Source organism: Panulirus ornatus, chromosome 6, assembly GCF_036320965.1.
Source record: "Panulirus ornatus isolate Po-2019 chromosome 6, ASM3632096v1, whole genome shotgun sequence".
Taxonomy (NCBI): domain Eukaryota; kingdom Metazoa; phylum Arthropoda; class Malacostraca; order Decapoda; family Palinuridae; genus Panulirus; species Panulirus ornatus.
Window position 1 is genome coordinate 4,739,621 of NC_092229.1, and position 15,467 is coordinate 4,755,087.

At 41.3% G+C, this 15,467-nt stretch overlaps 1 protein-coding gene across 2 annotated transcripts; it reads left to right on the forward strand.

Annotated features, from left to right (window-relative positions):
• The first annotated feature begins 686 nt into the window (after positions 1–686).
• On the forward strand, positions 687–14,724 carry LOC139749018 (carboxylic ester hydrolase-like). Of its 2 annotated transcripts, none has more exons than XM_071662397.1 (12): positions 687–843; positions 5,724–5,986; positions 6,189–6,344; positions 6,774–6,921; positions 7,841–8,026; positions 8,314–8,507; positions 8,780–8,930; positions 9,177–9,355; positions 10,283–10,442; positions 12,159–12,288; positions 12,783–12,897; positions 14,152–14,724. In XM_071662397.1, exons 1-12 carry the CDS (start codon positions 762–764, stop codon positions 14,365–14,367), a joined length of 1,980 nt encoding a protein of 659 aa, XP_071518498.1. In that variant the 5' UTR covers positions 687–761; the 3' UTR covers positions 14,368–14,724. The 2 variants fall into 2 exon arrangements, with proteins under 2 accessions (XP_071518498.1, XP_071518499.1); XM_071662398.1 differs by having other exon boundaries at positions 706–843; positions 5,727–5,986.
• Positions 14,725–15,467: the final 743 nt, after the last annotated feature.

Genomic DNA, 15,467 nt, shown 5'->3' on the forward strand with positions numbered 1-15,467 from the left:
CAAGTTGAACCTAACACGTGTCAAACGTACCTCAGATCAAAATATACATAACTAAGATTCTTTGAATACAGGCAGAGCTGCTTACAGACATGATAGCAATTCCAAAAAAGATAAAGTTGTGGCGCTGAAGTAGATAAATGCTTCATATTTTCTCTCTCAAGGTATCTTTAAGATTCTGAAATATATAGATGCTTCATTCTTTTTTCATATGACAGGGATATATGTAGTCAGGGATGAGGTAAATCTCTAGCAATATAGTTAATTCGTCACATTCCTGCCCTCTAGTGGAGAGGACTTATGGAGGAGCTCCGACAGTAGACCTTGTTGCTGTGATTCGGCTTTCCCCCGTCCGGAATTCGAACCTGAACCCGATCTATTGGTGGGTCGTGGCGTAAATCACTTCACCCCGGAGTGACTTACTTTTGGTATCTTGTTACACTAATATGGACCATGTATCACGTGGTCAGTATCATGTTGGATGAGCTAGACTTCGAAACTCATGATATGTGAGAGCCGTACATAGCTGAATGGGGACCTGGAGAATAAAATTCCATAAGATCTAGATGTTAGCTTCTGGAATCGAACCGACGATCATTTGGCTTTAAGAGGGCGTACAGTACCACGCCTCACATACGTCTGCGAATGCCCGTGTGACACGCATACCTAATTTCATTAATTTCATGTTGATTGATAACAATACATGACGTGTCGGTGGGAGAGTGGCCAAGTAGGTGGTGATCTGTGTACTGGGTGGTCATTTAATGGTACGGGCAACCAGTGTCCACCACATCGGCTGCGCCAGCACCATACGACGGACGTCCGCTGCTCCTGGCCAACGCTCACGTGAGTTGGAGTCCATCGAGACGGACTAATGATTTCATTTGATACTAAACAAAATTTTTATACATCAGGTTTATGTTATGTATATCCAAATGCATTGTGTACATATCATAGATTTTACTATTACAATCGCTCACATCCATTCTCTAGCTGTCATGTGCAATACACCGAAACCACAGCTCCCTCTCCACCACAACCAGGCCCCACAAACCTTTCTATGTATTCCTCCGAGTCTTGGTGATTTTTCTCACATATAGTCACAACATACTGCTCACCACAATATAGTGATCACGCTTCTTTCCCCTGAAGTTCAGAGGAACAAAATCTACGTATCAGATTAGGATTAATGCAGACGTGATATGGAAACGAAGATGAGATGCGAGGATACCAAGCTATAAGTAACTGAAACAGCAGGGGTAACTACATCATTCGCAGGTCCCCCCCTTTTTTTTTTATTCAGATTCAGCTTCACAGTTTTTACAGCTTCACAGGACAAAATAAAGATTCTGAAACATACAATAAAAAGCTCGGCCGCGAAAGGCAAAGATAGAGCATATCATACGTGTCAAGACGAGACGGAGGGGAACTGAGGCTGTGGTGAGATGGGTCGAGGTAGAGTACTATAGAGGTAGAGACGGAGGAATGTGTTAGTGTCGAGGATATGTGATTGTAAGCTGGGTTTGTGGCGTGCAAGGTTAACATGGGTTACCTTCGTGGTCCTTTCTTGTCTAGCTCATGGCTTGTCGATCAAGACATACATATATGATTCTATCCTGCCTCTCTGTTTGTATAACCACTTAGCTTCTTGTAATGCTTATAATATTTGATTTTACCATAGATGAGTCGACGTTATGGGCTGTGCATGGCGTACACATACTACTGACCATGAGTCTTGGGTGAGGCAGTCGGCCCACACCCAACCCAGGACTTCACCCTCCCCTCGAGGCTGGACGATAAATGGGTGCCAAGGCTTAGGCAGGGGTGTGAATGTGTGTGCGTGCGTGCGTGCGTGCGTGTGTGTGTGTGTGTGTGTGTGTGTGTGTGTGTGTGTGTGTGTGTGTGTGTGTAAAGAGACGGGGCAACACGAGGATTAAACTCTCTCTCAATAACACACAAACAGTCATCTCACAGAAAAACTTTCTTTTTCTTTCATTATCGCAAGACAAGTAAAGCATTTCACAAACCTTTATCTTGAAGTGCAATGGAATATCTTTGGATAAATCATATCAGTAAGTGAATGGCTGGTGTCAGAGGCGAGGGAGATGTTTGTGGTCGTTGTGGTAGTGGTGTTAGGGTAGGAGGGTGGTGGTTGCTGTGGCTGTGGTGGTGATGGTGGTTGTGAAGGTAGCGATGGTTATGGTGGTGATGGTGGCTATGCACGTGTGGTTCGTTGAGGAGGAATCTGTCTGAGACAGATAGATACATACAACGATCCAACCACTCCTCTTATCTCCTCTCATCCCCAGGTTAACTGTCTCTTAAGTTCTTCCCACTGAAAGCAGTCAAGGAAGCATTACCATCTCCACAGCATTACGTCTCTCTGTTTTCCATCTGGGACAACGTCCTCCATGAGCACCATGTGTCAACATTTCCTTTTCCACTGACACCCTTCTTCCCTACCAATTTATTCCCAGGGTCCCCAGCAACACAGTCATTACATTCCCCATCAACACGTTCCCAATTTCTTTTTTCCCAAGACGATGTTCCACTACATTCTCATCATATCCTCCCAAACGCTTCTCCTTCCTCCTCTTCCTCGAAGCAGGTCCTATATTCCTTAAGCAAGCCTTTTAGTTACTCATCCCCTGCAACAGCAGATCCCCCTCTTTCCCTCGCAATTCGTCGTCCTCTCCCCCTCCTAAGAACGCATCTTTCACCCTCCACAAAATTCGCACCATGAAAGCCCCAGTTTTCTTACCCAGAGAAGTTCAGTGACGAATCCAATTGTCTTCAATCTTTTCTAGACATCACACGTTAACGAGAGGATGAACCAGCAGTTTACTTACTGGTCTGTGGAGTCTACCATCATAGTAACACTTATCTCGATTCTCTCGTAGGGATCATCGTAGTGAGATAAGGGCGTCTGGCTACCTACCACCAGTACCAGGCGATAACGCTTATCTGTTGTCCAGCTTTATCAGCAGTGATGGTTGGAGGGTACGCGTCAATGATGCTAGCACATTGGGTCGCCATCTTGAATTCTAATCCTTGATCTTGAATTCTGAGATAGGTAAACGCTCTCTCTCTCTCTCTCTCTCTCTCTCTCTCTCTCTCTCTCTCTCTCTCTCTCTCTCTCTCTCTCTCGTTATGATGAATGTTACGTGGTGGCCTTGTTTCATGGTTGTTCGTAAGTACACACACACACACACACACACACACACCATCTCCAATGCATTTCAAGCCAGTTCTTAAAAAGTATCACACTGGTACCACACTGTATGTCTCATATCTCACATACTTGAGATTACTTAATACCACCCCTTATCATCGCTATACATCGTGCATGTGTGACAAATCTACTTGATTTCTTTTATAAGACAATCAACATGTATGACGGAGGCTTTGCATTTAATGCCATCTATCTAGATTTTCAAGAAAAGGAAGAATTTCCAAACTTTTCCACATGAGAGGTTAAAATGAAAAATTCAGTCACATTGGCAGTGATGGAGGTGTATCATCTGGGTGACTGACTGTAAACAAAGAGTTGTGACTGATGGTCTAAAACCACAGAATGGTGAGACGTAACAAGTGGTGTCGAACAGGGATCAATCTTGAGACCGAGTCTCTTATATGCATTTATGATGATGATGATGGTCTACATTGTAGATTGTGAGATGATTGAAATTCGTAGATGATACTAAGCAGGGAAATAGATCGACAGATAAACTTGAAAGTCTGCACCGTCAGATTGACAGAGACAAGCTGATGGGCTGGGCTCAATGGTGATAAATGAATCTTATATATATATACATGTGTATGGGGGGGGGGTTGGGCCATTTCTTTCGTCTGTTTCCTTGCGCTACCTCGCAAACGCGGGAGACAGCGACAAAGTATAAAAAAAAAAAAAAAAAAAAAAAATATATATATATATATATATATATATATATATATATATATATATATATATATATATATATATATATATATATATTTGGATTGATCGGTAAGTTTTACGATCTTAAGTCTCGGAGAATCATCCTTACTCTTTATGATTCATTGAGCGTTCGAATCACGAATATTGTGAGGTTTGGTTACCATACTTGAGAAAACACATAGACTGAATGGAGAGAGTACAGCGTCGAGCTACCAAGATGATTCCCGGGACAAGAAACAAATCTTATTAGAACCGACTAAACGGCTTGAACCTATTTACGCGACCTAATCAAGGCATTCAGAATTATCAAAAGCTATGATAACCTTGACCTATAGAGCTATCTGTGACTTGATTCGTCTCATTTCACCCGAAGTAACGAATGCAAACTCGTAAGCAATCGTTCTACCTCGAACGAGGAATGAGGCCAAATATTTCTTAAAACTGATAACGTAATGGTAAGTCAAGTTACCGCTTATTATGATAATCTTAAACCCTCTTCTTGAAATCACTTCCAGAGAAATGCTTTCTGAAAAGCGGCACATAAGCTTATCTTATCATAAGAGCAAATTAAGAAGCATTGAAGGTCGGGTGATTGAATATGACCGAAGCAGCGCTCCTCACGAGCAGATATGGAATCAGGCAGCTATCAAATGTCCCTGAGCTGATGAGATAGGATGCGTCAGAGGTAGGTGGAATGGTACGCGAATGGACCCCCTGTGACTGAGAGATTTTAAATGTGTAGATTTTACTGGTAAAGTATTGGTTGACTGAATGAGAGGGGATAGGGGAGAGAAAAGAATAGTTAAAATAAATCAAGAAGGAAAAAGTATTAGATACATCTGCACAGAGGGAAAGATATGAATTAAGAGTGGGTAGCGACTGATATATATATATATATATATATATATATATATATATATATATATATATATATATATAATATATATATATATATATATATATATATAGATAGATAGATAGATAGATAGAGAGAGAGAGAGAGAGAGAGAGAGAGAGAGAGAGAGAGAGAGAGAGAGAGAGAGAGAGAGAGAGAGGGGAGAACTCCATTTGTGCTGTACAAGTTCCCATGTTAATAGTTGATCTTTGTGGCAGCCGTTGATAGCGGCCACTATCATTTTTGATGACCCTGACAGATAACACACTCCACTCACTGAGGTCGTACACAACTCCCTCACGGGCGGGGTCGTACCACCTCCTCCTGCTGCTGCTGCTGCCGCTGCTGAATACGAAGATCCTTGAAATGAGCAGAAGACTGAGAAAATTTAGTTACCCACGTAATCTTTACATTCCGTCACCACGCGCCACTGTTGTTGGTCAATTCTTCTATGTGTGCTGCTTCAAATGCTTTCCTAATCTGTGTGCACAATACTCTATGCAATATTTCACTCCTTTGCTACCCAGGTAGACGTCAGGTTCTTGTCTATGGGACAAGAAACTCAATTCGCTGGCCTTTGACATCGAATGTGAATGAGTAAAGTGGTGACACGAACAGACGATAGAGTCTTACACGTCAAAATCCTCACTTGACTCCTTCCTCTGTTCCATCTTTTGGAAAATGACACATCGGTTCTAACACGTCAGTCTTCACATGGACTTTCGCACCTGCCACAGGCCTATACATCCTCTCCAGTACCTTAACACATGTCTATATATCCCTGACGACTACCCATGAATACGTAGATTACCAGTGCATCATTTTCAGCAGGTTATATATATAGGTACACGAAAATCTCTCATTTGCGAGCTGCCTAAATTCTTCACTCGACAGTAGCGAAGATGAGGGGCCTCCTGCTAGTGACGGCAATCTTGGCAATGCTACTGACGGTGGCGTTGGCGGTGGAGGAGAAGGAGGAGGAAGAGGCGCCGGTGATCGTGGCTGAGGAGGAGGAAGATGACGTGGAGTTTCCCGTGGTGACGACTTCGTCAGGCCAGGTGTCAGGGATAAGAGAGAAGTCCACCAAGGGCAACGTCTTCTATTCGTACCACTCCATTCCCTACGCTCAGCCTCCTGTAGGAGAGCTAAGGTTCAAGGTTCGTGTATAAGGAAAACACAATATGATCATCACCATGACCCCTTCGATGCTTCTGACATAACCTGACCTTCTTGATGAGCTTTTCCCATCAGAGGTGTGCATGTTAGAAACTTACAGAGTTGCATGTCAGATAAAATCTTATATTTTCCTTCGTGAATAGTTGTCGACTGGGACAGTACATCTTTTCTCTTTGATTACAGGATCCGGTTATGGTGGAGAGCTGGGAAGGCGTCAAAGATGGATCTAAGATGCCTCCAGTGTGTCCCCAATACAGCATAACAGCCATCATAACTGGAAAAGACGACGGGGTGGAGGGAGACGAGGATTGTCTCTTCCTTAACATCTTCACTCCAAGGGTAAATAGAGAGAGAGAGAGAGAGAGAGAGAGAGAGAGAGAGAGAGAGAGAGAGAGAGAGAGAGAGAGAGAGAGAGAGAGAGAGAGAGAGAGAGAATCAGTGTTAACATTCTCCACGTATGTTAAGGATCTGGACTCAACATTACACTATGATAACCAGAGGCATAAACCAGCCATCATTTCCATTTGGACTTCACCTTGTGCAAAATGGCTTCACCCCACCTACGTAAAAAGTCTGTGTATCTCACATCAGAACATTGATTTCTATCCATCATTATTCTCAGTCCTTCACAGGGTCTTTAACTGCTTCTGACACAGGTCAAATAAGATTATTCTTAAGAGAATTTATAAACTGAAGAACACAGAGATAAGTATTTCTTCGTGAGCTTTGACTGCAGCTTGATAATGAAGCACCTCTTGCTGTCCACAGATTAAACCTAAGAACCCTCTACTGCCCGTCATGGTGTTCATCCACGGAGGCGGCTACATCAGCGGGAGCACTGCTGAGTACCCACCACACGTACTCCTCAACGAAGACATCATCCTCGTCACCATCCAGTACAGACTCGGAGTCTTAGGTTAGAACTTGTCTTTATTGCATTTCTGCGCACGTTTTCGTCACTGCGGCTCTCTAATGCGCGCTTTCGCGGTGTAAGTCTTAAAGCGCATTCAATGAAGGGTGTGTGTATTCGGAAGTTTTCTTTTGATAACTGACGATGAAGAATTCATATGATCTAGGATGTATCTACTGATTTGACTGATGAGGATGAGGAACTTTCATGAAAAGAAAAAATGCAGGTTTGCCTCACACTGAGTCCTCTACATGCCTTTCTCTTATGACAGATGATCTGTGAGTTTCTGATGTTTTCCTATCACAAACAACCTCTATAGGACCCCAGTGGTTTCCTTCTGTGTATATTTCTCTGTATCTTCGTACTCCTTTACATTCTCTAATATATATATATATATATATACATATATATATATATATATATATATATATATATATATATATATATATATATATATATATATACATATATAAAGTTTGTTCTTGAAACGTATCTTTATGGTACCGCTTTCAGCCACTTTGACTGGAACCATAAGTGTTGTAGTGGTCAAGATGAGTGGATAGAGGCAGAGTGGCAATGGGGAGACCAAAGGAAATATGAAAGAATAGAATGTGCATCAAGTGATTATTGAAGGGTTGACGACCCATCACCTCAGTGTGAACTAGTTTTTCTACTACTTAACCACTTCCCGGAAGGAATGCTCTGGGCTAATCATTCTGGCTAGTGATTAAGGTTTATGCAAGCGTAAGTGTGTGTGTGTGTGTGTGTGTGTGTGTGTGTGTGTGTGTGTGTGTAATTACCTTAGACCCTAAATGCTCAGAAAGCAATATGATACACGAGGCTGGAGAGAAGACTCTTTCCTGATGTTCCGAAGTCAACCCAAAAGCTCTTCAGGACAAATGACTCTTCCTCTTTTCTTCTGCAGGTTTCCTCTCGACGGAGGACAAGGTAGCCCCAGGCAACCTGGGCCTGAAGGACCAGACGCTGGCCCTCACCTGGGTGCAGAACAACATCTTTAAGTTCGGAGGCGATCCTCTGCAAGTGACTTTGTTCGGGGAGAGCGCCGGCGCCAGCTCCGTCCACTTCCAGATCCTCTCACATCGCTCATTAGGTCAGCTGGAAGAGGCCATTCTTTGTTATCATTTTGTAATATGGATTTTAGAACGCTACCTTGAAAAAACAAATATTTCATTCCTTTCTCTCTTTCTCTACATCTCTCTGTCTCTCATATACATAAATACGTTCGTTGGTGGCAAAAACGAACGATCTGATAATGATATCAAATAATTTCCACTGTAAGTATTCAGTCCCACATATGAGGAACTTACAGTATGAAATCGGGACATCTTCCTGGCTTGGTGTCTGTGGCTACAGTATCATCACCGCCTTCTTTTCCAGGACTGTTCAGTCGGGTAATCTTGCAGTCGGGCACGGCGTTGTGCCCCTGGTCGTTGGGCGCAGCCCACGCCGTCGTGGCCGACGCCATCGGCAACGTCTTCAACTGTTCCAGCGAAGGCGGCAGCGAAGAGCTCATTACCTGCCTGCAGGCGGTGAACGCCAAGGACCTTGTTCCTGTTCTGCGCCATTTTAATGTTAGTGATGGAAGACCTACCACACACACACACACACACACACACACACACACACACACACACACACACTCGTGTGTGGTTCTTAGCGTCGTAGTTGGTGTGAACACAATCCTCTCTGACACTGAGTGTGAGTCCTGATAAAGCAAGATAGGTAGATAAATAGATAGTTAAATAAATGGACAGAGAAAAAGATGATAAACGTATAGGTAGCGAGAGAACTGTATTGACAGATGGGTATAGATACTGAAGGAGTGACAGATATGGCCTTACAGGTTTGGTATCAAGCCCCTACACTGATGGGTCCTCGTCTGGATGAAGATTACCTATTCGCTGAACCAGAATTCCTCATGAGAGAGGCGAGACACAAGATGCTGGACTTAATATCCGGCATCACGGAACACGAGGGAGCCTTTCTTTCAGCACGTAAGTAGGAAAGAGCGGCTTGTAAAGGTAACGTAACGACGGAACGTAAGGGGAGAAGGGGGGAAATCATCCGTGAACTTCGTAACAAAGAGGACGATGTAAGGTGGATGAGGAGAGAGAGAGAGAGAGAGAGAGAGAGAGAGAGAGAGAGAGAGAGAGAGAGAGAGAGAGAGAGAGAGAGAGAGAGAGAGAGACATTTCCTCCTCAGTGAACATCGTATACCCACTTCCCATCTCTGTACCGCAGCCACGTATGCGAACGAAGCCCTACGGTCAGCGCTCAAGTACAACTTCGTTCAGAACGCACCCATCGCGCTGGAGTTCGCTGCGGGTGACGTGTCTCCGCTGAACCAGTCGGTCCTGATCTTTGATCACTACCTCAAGGGCCTCAACCTGGACGCCCAGCATGCTGACAACGTCACTGAGGTAAGTCTTCGTTGCTACTGTGCCAAGCAGGACGACACAACAAAATGCCAAATATCTAAAACTTACCAGCGTAGTACCAGAGGGGGGTCCCTATGGTTTTTTGGGGCCACGGGTAAAAGAATCGATGAAGGGGACACTTTGAAGGCTTAATTTTGATGATTTACAAGTATCGTCGAAGATTTTATCTTTGCTTCAATGTCACTTTAGTCTAACTTTGAAACTGTAGTGGGAGAATCTGAATGTAATGATGACAATACGAATAACAGGAATCAATTCAAGCATTACAAGATATACAAAAATCTGGGAAGTCCCTAACAGTCTAGGGCCTATTTACCTATTTGTACTGCACGTGGAGGGAGTTTTACAGTCATGGTGCCCCATTTCTTGTTTGCATGTATGTGTGTGTGCATATATGTGTGCGCGCGCGCGCGTGTGTGTGTGTGTGTGTGTGTGTGTGTGTGTGTGTGTGTGTGTGTGTGTGTAAATTTGAGTGGTGAGTAAACAGGGAAGAGCTTGTGAATTCTATTCTTATAACCTTTGGGCTGCCGAAACGTTAGAAGAAGAAAACTCAAAAGCTCTCACCTGTCTTTGCTCACCACCCCAATTTACACATTTGTCGTAATGAATAATTCATATATATATATATATATATATATATATATATATATATATATATATATATATATATATATATATATGAAAAGCATTCACGTACTGTACTTGAGTATGGATGAAGCAGGGTAAAGAAATGATCCACTCGTGGTGTCATGCATTTGACGCTTTAGATGACTGACTGAGACACAAGTCACACGAAAAGAAATCGATGTTGATACTTCGTCTCCACAGCTGTAAAATGTCTCAAAGAAAACGTACACATCTCCTTTAGATAGATGTACAACTCTCCTAAAGTTTATACACCTCTTACAGATGTTCACGGACCGGTACTTCAGAGTGTGTCATGACCTGACTACCACTTTGCACGCCAAGAACGTCAAGAGAGCAGATAAGAAGACTTATAGATACGAGCTGCGCCACCGTGGTCAACACTCCCTCACTGATTTGTTCTCCCTTGACATGGGCAAACACTGTGAGTTATCCTGTCGAAGTCTTGAAGTCTAGAGACTCTTAATGAATGTACTGGATCACGTCTGGAAAGTCTTTCCTTCAGTCTTGAAGTCTGGAAATTCTTAATTTCATTCTAGAAGTCTGAAAACTGTGTGTCTTCACATCTGGAAACTCCTACTCAAAGTCTTGATGTCTGGAAACTTCTACTATATTTCTGAAGATCTGGAATCTCTATCCTGAAGTCTTGAAGCCTGGAAACCACTACTTTGATCCCTGGAATCTCAAAACTTTTTCTTTAAGTCTTAAAGTCTGGATATTCCAACTTTATCATATCTTAACGTCTGTAAACTCCTACTCAAAATCTGGAAGCCAGAAAATTCTTACCCAATCAAGTCTGTTATCTCCTCCTGAAATCTACAAAACTGCAAATTCTTTATCTGCTATCCCATTATTTCTATCTGTCTGTCTGTCAGTTTGTGCTGTCACCATTTTGACAGTGCATCTTCATTACATGACAGAGAACGTTATCCATCAGTTGAAAATGATGAACGAAATCAAGAATAAGTCTTGACAGTGACTTTCCCTCTTCTCTTCTGCATGGTGGACAGATTTGTAGCCTATAGCTTCTATCACAATTCAGCTGCCTTTCATATAATCATCATTCTAATAGGTCCTCTTTGGACACTATCAACTAGTGGGTTTGTGGGTTTGAGTTAGAATCAAAAGTAGCAAAGTTATAGCTAAAAGTACCATTTTCTTTTTACAAATTCTAGCTAAAGAAAATGGTAAACTCGAGGCTAGACTAAATGGAATCACTGTCATATTGCCTGTGAACAACATAATTAATCTTATCTTACTTGTGCATTACCCATTATCATCTATGATAAGGGGAGAAAGTTCTGGTATCTCTGAGATCACTGCCTCTCATCATCACCCCTTTTGTTATTCAGATTTCATAATTCTCCAATGTGACTTGCATGATTATTATTACTATTATCATTATAACTATTATTATTATCACTATTATCATGATTATCGTAATTATTATTATCATTATTTTTTTAATGTAATTATTGTTATCATTATCATTATCATTTTCATCATTATTAGTATTATCATTATCATTATTATTATCATTATTATTATTATAATTATCATTATTATTAATATTATTATTATCATTATTATTATTATTATTATTATTATTATTATCATTACTTCTTTCGCACGAGTCGACAGCTACGTCGATGAACAAATACCTCCTCATGTTCCTCTGAACACTTTCCTTGATTGGTTTCCTTCTTTGCCTTCTTGTTCTCGACCTTCCTAATTTCAGAAGAGTGCCCTATATTAGCATCGTCGTCACGACCCATTAAGAACGTATATTTACCATATCTACCTTTGTTCCTCCTTCTTCTGTGGTTGCCAGACTGAAGGACTCTCTCTAACCTTCCCATCTCATTCAACTCAGGTCTGTGGTACTGATTCTTCTCTCGTCTGTTGCGAGTATTCTCTTCCACTTGGTAACCACCTTAACCCTACCACTCGTCCTTGTGAATGTCTCATTCTCAGTGGGAGAGGAGTAACTATATTTTTCACACGTATCTTTCTCCAAGTGATGGATCGGTGACCTTATATCTTTTGTGTCTCCAGTGGTGACTTATGGTGTTCTCGGAGACGATTCACGAAGGACCTTCTTTCTGATGCGTGTGTGTCTGTCTCCCTCTCTCCTCCACAGGGGTGTCGCACGCTGACGACCTGTTCTACTTGTTCTCTGGCGGACCGTTGTGGAAGCCCCTCGAGCGGCAGGAGGACCTCGAACTTCGAGACGTCATCACCAAACTCTGGGCGAACTTCGCTGCAACTGGGTAATGGCCACAAGGAGGAAACCCTCCGAATGTGTTTGAAAACTCTAGAGTAACAGGTTATTTAACCCCAGGATCCCTTTTATGGGACTCCAGCAGCAGTGAGGCTGTACTCCGCAGGAGCGAGGTAATGTGGGTCCCTTGGATTGGAAAAGTCTTCGACGATGTTGCAATTTTTTCCGTCAGCTAACGATTGATTCCAGCCGAAGGTGACTTTACGCTCATAATGTTACCTACCACAATCAGAGCTTGGAAAACTGATAATATATATATACTTTTCCTCGTGGACTCATAGGAATATATATATATATATATATATATATATATATATATATATATATATATATATATATATATATATATATATATATATATATATATAATGTTCAGTTCTCTGATATATTACCCATTTTCTATCACTCGTATTGCATCGTGTCTCGGTCGCTTTCCTTTCCTTTTTTCAGCATTGTAAAACGATTTCCTTTCTTTCTCGGCAGGAACCCGACACCGGATGATTCCCTGGGTTTCACCTGGGACCCGGTCACCGACAATGACTTCCGCTACTTAGCACTCAAGCCATCTCCGGCCATGGAGGAGGACTACAAGAATGAGGTAGTAACCAGCACTGTAGACACTCAAGTAGTTCTGTCATTACTCTTGATATTGAGGCATCAGTTAGTTGAGCTACTTTCCTTTGGAGATATATAGAGTTTTCGTCTATAAGAAAATGTGCTGTTGTTAGGGAGACTCTTGTAGACATCTGTTCAGATGAGCGGAAAGAAAATTGTTGAAACTTATTGGTAAATTCTCTGAACTTGAGTGAGATTCGCGTCAGGGGCGCTTCTTTCTGAACAAGGCTTCGTTCCAATAACTTTTCGTGTTACCAACCATGAATCAGTTATATTTTCATTGATATATGAACCTATATTGATATATTGTCCATTCTTCTCATTACTGTACCTTTAGGCGATATCAAATATTCAAATATCTTGCTTTTAGGCGGTATCAAAGTAAAATCGCTGGCGATTAAACTTGAACGTATAAACCTATAGTAACGTCTGTGAGGATCGGACCTTATACTACTGCAATATGATAGAGCATCTTTTTTTTCTGTGTCCTCGTACAACTGTCGAATAGCTTACTTTTTGAGGTGGGCGCCAACGTTAAAGTCACTGTGAACAGATCTCCAGTCTTGTCGTAGGGTGGAGGGACATATTACTGTGGGACAAACTCAAGATATGTTTGGTAGCTGACGAAAGTAATGATTAATATCGTTGACCAACGGGTTCTCTTATATCCTGTACAGTTGCTTTACGACCCTGGGTAAAGTAAACCACATATGTAATGAAGTTATTCACGAAAGAAAGAGTGGCTCTTGGAGCAACGGATGTCCTACTGTTGTGGGGTTAAGTAAGGATCATCAGTTTGTCTGGTTTCAAGCCACTAATATCCTGTTCTCAATGCATCCTTGGCTTCTTCTTCTTCTTCTTCTTCCAGTCTATACGTGGATTAATCGACTTACTCCGTAGAAGAAACGTTGTTGTAGTCATCGAGATCTTTAAGTTTCTCTTGTCCTAGTTTGAAAAATGAAACTTGTATTTCTAGAATATAACGACAAAACAATATCCAATTTTCCAATGAACATTCTTAATGATTTCGTTTTCTCATATAAACATAGATATTGATGGAAATCTCCATGATTTCAACACCTCTTCTTCTGTATAGTAAGCCAACAACTTAATCATTCCATGGAATATTTTACCATAGTAAAGCATATATCATTTACAGCACGATATTGTAAATCATTTACTTTTTTATAGTTTTCTGTGAACGTAGTCTAACGCCTGTTTTCTTTCATCGCTTCAGACCCGGGAGTTCTGGGCGTCTTTGCCACTCAAGCAAAACCTCATCCTCCACCCTGACCGTGTGGCCAACATAACCTTCCTCAAGGAGGAGGAATTGGAGGCCGAGTCCACGGAAGCCCAGGGGAAGGAACCTGCCGAAAAACAAGATAGTAAACAGACCGAGGGAAAGGCGTCAAAGAAAACGGAGTCCGGTGATAAGAAAAAGGATGAACTGTGAAAAAGGGAAGATTGTGTATATAAATCTATCCTAATTACATTACTTTCTATATCGTATATAAGGGAACACAGTTAAAATGCATAATGAAATACACTCGAAATCAAGATTTTTTTAAAGTTCATTGCGTTCATGTTTCACACTTCGTTACACATTGTAATGAAGACAATAGTACAGTCAGGTGATAATTTATGTCGGTGGCGGGACTTGCCCAAGTAGGATGAAAAATGATCGATTTAGACCACAAGACTCACGGATCTGAAGCAAACAGTAAGTTATGTCGAGTGGGAGTTCGGGGGAGAGGCGAGAATACAAGCGTCGCTCACTGTGATATTTGACATTAAAGATGAGGTTGATATAGTAATCTGTTTTTATCTCCTTCATCATACCGTACATCTGTCTCTCTTTCTCGTATATATATATATATATATATATATATATATATATTATCTTGCTAACCACGGCAGAGAAACGTGAGGAAATACCGTATTCTTTGAGAAAAAAAAAGAAAATTGTATTATGAAAAGCGTAACCCATCTTACAGCATTCCTGAGATTCTGGTCGGTCCAGCAGCCGATGGTGGCCCACGGGTCAACATACTGTGTGTGTGTGTGTGTCTGTGTGTCCTGAAGCATGAAGGAGGAATAGCTGCTATTTCTGATGTTGAAATTTCTCATTTCAATATCTACAAAGCCTTAGAAAATGAAATGGATGAAGTTACGAGGGAAAATAGCAAGTACTTTGTACCTATATAGTACAAGGTCATTATCAAATCCATATTTAGATTATAGAGTCAAACACGTAATTAAGATTCGATTCGATAAGTCTGGTATTGATATCTAAAAGTCAAAACAAGTTTTGTTCCTCAAAGGTGATCCGAATTTTTCTTTTGTCAATATTGAAATTATCCTATAACTTTTTAATTGCCAAATTCTTCAATGTAATTCACAATGAAGTACATAGATAAATGATTTCATATACGAGTAAGTAAAAAAATCAAGTGTAATGTAAGATATATATATATATATATATATATATATATATTTTTTTTTTTTTTTCAAACTATTTGCCATTTCCCGCATTAGCGAGGTAGCGTTTAGAAC

Bases quoted from the DNA above. Each gene is read 5' to 3' on its own strand.
- LOC139749018 (XM_071662397.1), top strand. From the start codon at position 762: ATGGTACGGGCAACCAGTGTCCACCACATCGGCTGCGCCAGCACCATA. The intron at 5,987-6,188 runs GTTCGTGTATAA...CTTTGATTACAG, and splicing joins TAGGAGAGCTAAGGTTCAAG to GATCCGGTTATGGTGGAGAG. The intron at 8,508-8,779 runs GTTAGTGATGGA...ATGGCCTTACAG, and splicing joins CTGTTCTGCGCCATTTTAAT to GTTTGGTATCAAGCCCCTAC.